At 35.4% G+C, this 10,500-nt stretch overlaps 1 protein-coding gene across 1 annotated transcript; it reads right to left on the reverse strand.

The window, feature by feature from the left end:
* Window positions 1-2,575: 2,575 nt before the first annotated feature.
* On the reverse strand, window positions 2,576-10,137 carry LOC134253360 (uncharacterized). Its single transcript, XM_062735917.1, has 7 exons — window positions 10,087-10,137; window positions 9,220-9,354; window positions 7,099-7,331; window positions 4,530-6,601; window positions 4,137-4,417; window positions 3,329-3,514; window positions 2,576-3,064 (listed from the first exon to the last, which is right to left on the reverse strand). The coding sequence occupies exons 1-7, from the start codon at window positions 10,135-10,137 to the stop codon at window positions 2,834-2,836; spliced, it is 3,189 nt and encodes a 1,062-aa protein (XP_062591901.1). The 3' UTR covers window positions 2,576-2,833.
* Window positions 10,138-10,500: the final 363 nt, after the last annotated feature.

A 10,500-nucleotide genomic window follows, 5' to 3' on the forward strand; every position in this document is an offset into this window, starting at 1 on the left:
TTCCCATCTTTAGTTGCAGTATTACATCACTTTTCCACACGATATCATCTTTGTTTACGGGTGTGCGTTACTCGTCTGGTCTTACTGTAATGTTCACCTCCTGACCCATATTATAAGGATTTGTAGGTCGCAGATTAATGGGGATTAACAAAATAGTCTTTCGTAAAGGGGAATAAAATTGTTCGAATTGATTAAGTTAACTAATCCGTGCATTTAACGAGTAATGAACTAATTGGTCAACGGTGCTGGTTTATATAAACACGCTGGTCAATATATTTGAAAACTGCGTTTTAATTTTGTTAAATATTATGACCTAGAATCACTGAATCTGAAATTAATTTTCCATGTGCACGATCCCTTTACATTAAAAAAAAAGATTACAGAGGTATATCATCAGGTCTCAATGACCCTCTGATCTATTATATAAGAATAAAATCAATTTTATAATGATTTAAATACAAGTTGTTCAGATTATTATCAAAAAAATTTGAAATTATTTTTTTTCTTTTGGATTAAATATTTAATATTTAGTATATTAAAATATATAGATTGTGAAACAGACTGATATGGTCATTACACACATGCATTCAAATTGCTAGCTGTAAAATGTTTTTTAATTTTGTACACTTCTGGGTAAACGTCTTATTTTGCAGAAAACATCACTTTTTTGAAAAGAAATATTTAAAAAATATTTGTAAATTGTGTGTACTTGACTTATCAAAATTATAGTACAACATTAATATTTTGACTTTTTTTGAAGCTTTAAGCTTAAGATGTTTCATGATCCTGGAGCCTGATAAGTACATCATATAATTAGTTTTAAAAAGGATTCTCGGTGATACATATTATTTCATTTTCAATTAAATCAGACATGATTATTATGAAATGCTTTGAAAAAAAGATATATTTCTATTATGACAATCAAAATCAATTTTCATGCGCAAATCGTGTTTCGCCTGATTGGCTTAACTTAAGATAAGTGATCTTTGTTCCATGCTAGATCATGTAATTTTTTCTTCAAAAGGGATAAAACAGGAGAAAAAATTTATCATTTAAGATATTTTTTGAAAAAAACAATTCCATGCACAGAATATTGCGACACCTACATAACTTTCTACTGCAGCATCTTGAAAACGTAAAGTGTAGTTATCAACGACGGTCAAAATGAATGTATATGTAATATTTATAGCCCAAACGGGGTTAATTTGCATTCTAAACATATCCTTTACCATTTATCTGCACTTGGCTAAAATCAAACATACACTTGAAGACGTTTTTTTTTATAAAAATTTTGATTAAATACTTGTATATATTCTGTATTAAAAATATGATGGTTTATATAAATTCCATGACGCAAATGCATTCACATGTGCATGCGTGCAATGCTAAAGTTTAAATATTTTTGTACACTTCTTTGTAAATGTTGTTAAAATCTCAGATGCATAGAGTTTGTCTTATTTAATGAAGCTTACAGGGAAAACCAAAAGGGAGTTGGGGAGCGTTTAAAAGATAGTACCACTTACAATTTTTTTTAGTATTACTTTTATCAAAATTTGGTAATGCCGAAAAAAAACCCAGCTTTTTTGTAAATCAATAATAAAACATTGTATTTTTGAACTGCTTGATTTCCACAATATTTGAGTAAATCATGAAGAATTTGACTTTTTGCACTTAAACTTTAATTCTTTGGCAATTTACTTTAACCTGATCCCACCTCTGATGTTTCGGGGGTCCGTGTTTGCTCTGCTCTATATAAAATATCCTAGCAAGATCATTACGGAAAATATTCTCCGAGTAAAAGTATGTGAGGCTAAAGTTCCCAGATATTAAATTTAAAGAATGTCCAGATTTGCAGAAATATCTGCTAAATATCCTTCCACCACAAGAAATAGTCCCTCATAAAGCTTGCTGCTTTGTAGCTTTTTGAGCATTTTTTTCGTTGAATGTTAAAAGTTTGACATTGTTGAATTAAAATATGTTATAAAAATTGAATTTAAATAAATAGTTGTGATGGAAAGGGATCTGCGTGAACTTTTCTAAAAAAGCTAACGAGTGACATACCTTATAATGCCGGCTGGAATTATTTTCCATTTTGACCAGGAAACTATAGAAGTTCAATCTCTCGCGGGTCCAAGGCCCTCTGATAGAACGAACAGATAATCAGTATCTCTGGCAAGTTTCTTCATAGTTAGCTCACTTTCTCATTAACTTTAAAAAATATGTGTATCAGTGTCGATAAATAAATCTACACATTGCGTCCTAAAATGAGGGGTCATTTCTTCTTTTGTAATATATCTGTTTGATGACAATCGTATAACTAATAACAAAAATATAATGATACGCTTTTCTTTCCGTTTATGAAGAGCAGGTGACAATCGTTCTAACTGACAAAGTATTCGTATTTAAAATTTATTGGTTGAAACAGCCAGTTCCTAAATTTTGAGTAGTTTACAACAGACAGATGAAGACAAAATAAACATAAGAAATTTTATTTTATTTTCCTTCCGACGAAAACAATTCTTTATCATGAAATAAAAACAATGATAATTTACATTTCATAAATTCCACTCCATTGCATTCCTCATCTTTTTAATAGAGACCTAACTAAAACGTAGGAATAAAATCAAGACTTTTAGCAATTTCAGGGAAGGTTCTACAATAATAAACATCATATTTAAAGAGTTATGTATCGAAAGAATTAAAAACAACATGGCACACCTTCCTCAGAATTGTATCAAATTAAATCTTCACTGTATGCAGTGTAACAAAGCTATTCATAAAGAGAGATTGACTCAGAAATCCTTAATTAGGTCGTTGGTCTCTAGTGGTTGTGTCACGAGTTGCGGGACCTGACTGTGTAGGTTTTATTAATGGTATCCTGGGTGTTATATCTGGCGAGTTTTTCCGGAGTTTGATGTAACACGGATCGACTTGTCCGCGCAGACGCTGGTCCGCGTGAAATCGTCTGTTCTACATTTCGGACACCCTCGGTCACTTGCATCCACTCGTCCATCGGTCGACTAGCTCCGCCTGTCTGTTCTACTTCAGCTATCATCCCAGAGGCCTGATGGAAAATCAGATGTTTGTACGAGTTAGTTTTTATTATGAAATTTTGGTAAGAAATATAAAATTGAAACAATAGCCATTTTAATGCATTGAAAAAGAATTAAAGCTTTCCTCCATTACATTCAAAACATAGAGGTGATGCAGTAAGGATTAACTATTATTCTATTATTCAATACCGGTATCATCAACATGAACAACAAATTGATTATTCACTGGCTCAAGTAGTAAAATTAAAATATTTTTAAAGCATAATATTCTTTACCCAGTTATAAAAAGCTGCAGCGCCGTTGCTGACATCACGGATTTCCTCCAGCGTGAACGGCGCGAGAATCGCCTTTGCTTCCAGAGCCACGTCAAGGAAGCAGTATTTAGGATCAAACATGGCGACCCGACGCATGATGGACTCTTTTCCTGATCTAGACAAAATAGTCTGAATTGTTTTCCAGTCCTGCAAAGATAATGAGGTTTAAGGTCAGACGACACGTTCCTCAAATATATATATTTATATATTTTGTATTTCCTAATAATAGAGTGGTTAAGCATTTGACCGTGTACGTCTACTTGTACGTGTAAACCTAGAAGTGATTTTACACGTACGCGTAACTATGGTCGTGTTCTGTTTAACAAACTGCACGTGTACTGGTACGCGTGAAACGTCATTTCAACAAGGCACTTTACAATTCATTTGTATCAAATAAATCTATGACTTAAAATAAAAGAGATACGTTGGACGTACGTTATAAATTCTCAACTTTACACCAAACACCGACTGAAAAAATATATATATTCTGTAGTTTGAGTTTAAGAAGCTACAAGTTCTCACCTACGTGTACTTGCGAATCTTCACGTTGTGTACAACTTGTAGAATTACGCGGTATGCAAAACTGATGACGTAATTCGCATTAAATTAGGGGATTTCCCTAGCTACACATACACATAGACGTATACGGTCATCTGCTTAAACTATTATATCAAAAAATATTCATAATTGGCTTTCTGTTGTGATTTCTACATTGTTTTGAACTTTTCAATATAAGAGGTTTTTCTCATTAGTTTTATTTTATTTTTACCTTAACATCTTTTCTGGGATACTCTAATAATACAAAGACAGCCATGATAGACTGTCGCACGCCCTCTGGCGGATGTGTGTAGGTTCTAAGTTCTGCTGCAGTTGTTTGATCCATAACGAGGATATTGTGACGTAACTTCTCTATCCTGGCAAGTTTATCGCGCAGGCGCTCTGCTGTAACTAACTGTAGGTTGAGAATTCCGTCATAGTTGGCCTCCTTTGCGTTTCGGATAGCACGCTTTAGTTTTTCAAGATGGCGTGTTCGTGAAGCAGCTGCAAGTTCTAGATGAAATGAAAGTACAATTGACATATATATTTGTTTCAATTATAGAACTGTTGTTTCATGAATGCATTACTCGCGAGTATTAAAAAAAAGATAGGTGTTAAAACCTACCATCTTTAGCATTTAATAGCCTTAGCAATTTTCTGGCAGACATCAGAGTCGGATCGTCATCAGCAGGCTTTGTTTCCTCATAAGCTACAATCAGTTGCTCCAGTGCATCACGATCTCCCAGCTCCATAGCGCGACGTTTAAGCATCAAGATGTGACGCCTCTTCCTCACCATATCTAGAGTGGCGCCCGTCCTTTTCCGATCTTTGGTTTCAGATTTCGTTTCTTCCCTGTCTTCGTCTTCTTCAGCTTCCTCCTTAATTCTGTCCATGATCACCATCGGGTCATCTTGCATCAGCTCTGTGGTTGTTTTACGGTTGAGCTGGTAGCGAGCGATGCAATTCAACAGTCCAAACTCATCTTTATCGTATAAGTTCATCATGTACTCACCATAGTCGTTCAACTCTGTCAGGAAAAGCCTGTCGTTATCATGATCAATTATCTCTATTTGAGAGTTATCCGGGGGATCGTTGGCATGAAGTCGTTGAAGGCAGCAGACGACATCTAGATAACCACGTGGTATGGGAATCAGAGCCTCGTTATCAGCCGTTTGAATAGTTTCTGTAAGAACTTTTGTGGGTACAAACTCCTCTTTTGTGTCTCTATAGGCATGGCCATCGGAAAAGACGAGGTAGGAATGTACATTGTAGACCCGGCAACGCTTTGGATTTTCTCGTGCAAAGACATTGATAGAGTATTCTCCCTTGACAGGTAGGTCTATATCAAACGCCCAGCGATCTTCTATGGTCTGTCGGTAAGACTTCAGATACTTCATTGCAACGGGATCTGTGGTATGGATTTCCACCATCAGTTCTACGTAACTCATGGCTGCGAATTCCAGTCGAATCCTCCCGTCTTTTGTTTTAAAGCGCCCCTTTTGAATTCTTGCATTTACACCAATATTTTCTGCTATTGCTTTTTTACCGAGTATTCCATCAGGTACATTGGGAAAAGGTTTATTCTGAATGTCGTCATTTGTGCAACTAATCAGATAATTCAAAATATTATCTGCATCACCAGGCATACCTTCCTCGTTGGCGTAGATTTTAAGGGCGTACTCCCCGCCTTGTGGTAATCGGATGTGTATAAAATGTTCCCCATTCTCTTCCCTAACAAGAACGTATTTACTGAGAGTCGCTTCGTCTAGGTTAATACTCTTCAGAAGTTGGTGAATTTCCATTTTCTTGTTGGTGCCCAGTTTCACGTCGATCTTACCGTCTTCTGTTACTATGACAGCGCCTTTGTGGCTCACGGGAACCACCCCCGAGTCCTTGGTCTCCTCTACCGGACCCCATCCTATCGCGGGTTGGTCCGGCAGGGGCAGACAGTTCCTCTTGGGATTTGTGCAGTGTATCATATGAGAACAAATCAGGTCAAAAGATCCATTTTCTTTGTCATCCGTTCCATAAACATCCAGTTTGAATTTACCAGAGAGGGGGAATCTCATGGACAGTCTTAGTATCCCTTTAGTGTGTTCCAGGAGAACAAAGCGATCAAGTCTCAGATGATGCCGGAACTCCTCGTCTGATTTGTTTCTATACATAGCATACCGGAACTGGTAGGTGTCGGTTTTCTCTTCTGGAAATCCAAAACGCAAACCAAGTTCGCCCTCTTCCGGAATAATAATCTCTTTATATTGAAAGTCATCTAGAAGACTAATTTCCATGGAGTAGAAACGTTCCCGGATGTACACGTGCTCTTCAAATTCTGTCAAAGAGACGGGAGTATCTAAACACTGCCACTCTTCCTCGTCTGGGTAGTGAGTCCAGATGAACTTCTGGGGGTCCGTGAAGAAGTAGAACTCATTGACCTCGTTTTCCACGTGCTGGTACGCGCCCTCATCTTCTTCGTCCTCGTCCACATATTTCCCTTCTGCGTCAACCAACTTCCATTCTTTAGACTTCTTACCTACCACACATGCCGAAGCCCAAAAGGCGTCGATAAATCGCCATTCGTCTTTCAGATAGACGGCATTCCACTGGGCACCCATGTTTTCTCTGTTTACTTTCCCTCCTACTTCATACGCGGCACTCTTCGTCATTCCATTAATGATAACACACGGGACACCCAACATGCTGAAAAATACAAAAAAATGTTTATTATTTATTTGAATAGACTATCGCTCAGTACCTGGGAATATTAAATTTTTTATGCGAATTGGGGATTATCATGAAAAGCAGGTTAGTGATAATTACTGTACCAGTGGAAACTACCGGTATTTCCCGTCCTAGATTGTATACGTTCTCTTAACTTGGAAATTTCCAGAGTTACTCAGAAAATGATTTTTTTTTTGCTTTTTTCCTTATTTCTCTATGAAATCTTTAATTGAGAAATTGAAGATCTAAGTAATCATAACTCGACGTCCGTTGGCGACAAAGATCACTTTGGTTTTGAAATAAGCAGAACTCAGTTTATTACTGAGAAAGGTGGGTGGGGGTGGTCATGGTCTAAAAAAAACTGTGAATCGATCCTACCTTAGAATGTTTCAAAATTTAAAAGACTAGTCTTTCTACAACTTAATATGAATAAACATAGTATTCACCAAATTAGCTTATCATATTTTTTTTCTTACTTGCAAAGTCCCCAGATGAGATGAGCATATCCTCCCTGGCTGGTCTGCATGCTGATAAAATACTCCAAGGGGGAATTAGGGGGAGGTTCATCTGTTGATTTAAGGCTATAAATATCCTGGTGCACCACCCAAAGAAATATCGCCCGGGTCAAGGCCATGTGGTTCCAGTAGTCGCGGTATTTAAAGAACTGGATGACGTCATCAAATGTCCCCACTAGTAACTTAGATGGCGCCTGTTTTTTAATGTTTAAAATGGAAGGTTAAGTGTCTCATATATAAATTAATGAAAATAATTGAAATAATTTTATTTGAAATCAGGTCTTAGAATTGAAAACTTTTTTCACATTACGTGTCCATTCGTATTCTGACCGTATACTGTGTGCATGGATAAATATGTATACTAATCATGTGTATAAATGATTTAAGAAAATTTAATTTATATCTATAAATAAGGTATACCGGTAAGGTTTAAACATTTATTGGGAAACAAAAACAGGTTGTTCAGGTTATCATTTCCCAGGAAGCCATTCGAGTTGGAGTATATATATGTAAGACTCCAAAGTCCGATGGCTCCATATGATATACGCAAATTTTAAAACTAAAAGTATGAATTTTGCTAAATGATAGTTGACAGCTTAAGATACTGTATCTAAAAAATAAGTTAAATCTGGTGGTTAATTTGTGATTAATTTGTTGACCCTCCAGCCTCCTTAAAATGAAACTTTTTTTGAACCTACACATACATTTGTAGTTTGATTTATAACAAATCTTTGGTTATCACTGATACATGATGGTTTTTCAAACGCCAAAGTCCGACTCATGACATCAACAATGGCTCGTGATAAACTATTTTTTGCAAGGTTAAACAAGTGCTTTACTATTTGCAAATTAATGTAAATAACAAATCATAATATTTATTTTAGTTATGACACGCCGAAGTCCGATTGTGCGGAAGGAAGAACTCTTCCTTGACGTGACCTTATGACGTCACACTGTTCCGACGTCATGAATGTGTTATCCTGAGTAAAATCCATTGATTTAGTATTCGTCTCGCGTCGTCGTGCGTCGTGTGTTGTGTGTTGTGCGTCGTGTGTTAACATTTTTACATATTACTTTTTGTGAACCAATTTCAACCAAATTTGGCACAAAGCAGAGGTAAAGGGAAACAAAAATTGTTAGTCCTCGTATGGGGCCAAAATCATTAAATTAATAATCTTTAATCCTTGACAACACTAATGTTTTTGTAATCAGCAAACCCGGCCAAAATTGTAATCATGGCCCTGGGGTCAGGGGTAGTGCTAGGGCGGGGCTACATTATAGACTGAAAATGCATTATTTCTTTGAAAATCTTCTTCTCTGCACCTGGGTATTAAATAAACCAACTAAGTACATAGTTATTAGTGTTACCAAAATTGTGAATTTTATTGCCCTCATTGCTCGCTCTACTGATAAGTGAAAATACATAAGTTAAATAAACTAACTACAGTATATAAGATGAGGGTGCCTATACCAAAATTTGAATTTTATGGCCCCAGGGTCAGGGGTTATTGTTTTGTATTTATTTTATATTGAAATGCATGAATTCTTTGAACATTGCATTTTTGCGCAGTAATAACTAATGACGTCATAAACGAATTAATTGTTTTTCTGCTCAAGGTTTTCAATCAGAAAAAAATAAAACAATTTTTCTTTGGCGTGTCAAACCATCGGGATTTGGCGCAGACCATCGGACTTTGGCGTGACCATCGGAGTGTAAAATTTGGAGTGCCATCGCACTTCAAAGGACAAATAAAAGCTCGACTTTGTTGCACATATATATACCAACCCGTATATTAATATTCTTACTGTTTGTTGTTTTAAAATGAAACTTTTTTTTGAACCTACACATACATTTGTAGTTTGATTTATAACAAATCTTTGGTTATCACTGATACACTGATGAATTTATTTAGTTTTTGCCAAACCTGCATCATATAAATACCTCGACAACTCATAACATCAACAATGAATTTGTGGTCACGTGACAAACTATTTTTTGCAAGGTTAAACAAGTGCTTTACTATTTGCAAATTAATGTAAATAACAAATCATAATATTTATTATTTTAGTTATGACCCTTACCCCTAAAATATAGTCATCGATGTCTTTGTACATGGGAAGTTTGAAGAACTCTTCCTTGACGGTGACCTGGGGGGTGGGACTGGGGAGGTCCTGTTTCTGTTCCGGTACACTGCCATCTAGTGTTGGAATGTGTTGCTGAAAAAAAATGTTTAATTTTTTAAGATAAGCGGGGGATCTTAACATTTATTTTTTAAGGAAATGAAATATTTTTTTCGGTATTGTATTTTGCTCCATACCATGCAAATATCGAGTTCCTAATATTTTTTTAATAGAAATTCTAGATTTTGTAGTATGTTCAAAAATCTCACTTCGAGCTCTTTCCTTACTAAACTATGAACCTTTTTATCACTCTACATAGCATTACTTAAAGAGTGAATTTTCTGCGGCCAAGCTTACTTTTTTTTTCTTGATATAAACAGAATATGAGTATCCAATTTCTTGATTTTGAAAAGAAAATGTTTGTTTGACTTGAAATTAGAATGATATTTAGTGATACTAAAACAAAAAATATAATGGATGTTCTATCGATCAATGATCAGGTTTTAATTTTTTTCAGTTTTATTTGTACTCTTACAAAGAATACGGTTTACTTCAATATTGCACATAGCTGAAAGATATGTCGCTTATTGAGAAATAAATAGCGATCTATTGAAACGGTATAATAAATATATAAAATACCAGACGTTAAACTCTTTTCCCTTGTGAAAAGTAATGATCACATGTAATATTAGTCTCATAAAGCAGTTTTCAAAAGAAATCAGACTTATTTGTACCATGAAACATACATTTGAGAGAGTAGCTCTAAAAAGTCATCAGATCAATTTATAGCAACAGATAAAGAGCAACGAATGGCGGCTGATAACGAACCTTGTCAAAGTCGGTGATTGCGTGAAGATTCTTTGATTGATTTATCCCCATTCCTCTCTCTTTATCATTCAAACATCTTACACTATTTCCATTTGAGGTTCGCCATTTTGGTTTTGTTAGGGGTGCGTGTATTGGTATCTAATGAAATCGGATTATTGTGATTATGAGAGGAATATAAAAGCTGGAACTCGCTGTTTTATTATTGGGATATTTTATTATTGTACGGCGGATTATCCCGTCTAATGCTAATCATCTCGGCCAATCCGAAATACTGTAACATCGCTTGTTTACTTCCTTAAAAACAGAAATACCTAAGAAAAGCTTTAGAATATTTATTTTTTATATGTAAATGATGTATTCACTGAATTTTAAATCATTTCAATATCTGAAATTGGTGAAATGAAACTGAATCAA

This window comes from Saccostrea cucullata, unplaced genomic scaffold, assembly GCF_032062105.1.
Source record: "Saccostrea cucullata isolate Sc308-1 unplaced genomic scaffold, CSIRO_AGI_Scuc_v1 ctg722, whole genome shotgun sequence".
Classification (NCBI taxonomy): Eukaryota; Metazoa; Mollusca; class Bivalvia; order Ostreida; family Ostreidae; genus Saccostrea; species Saccostrea cuccullata.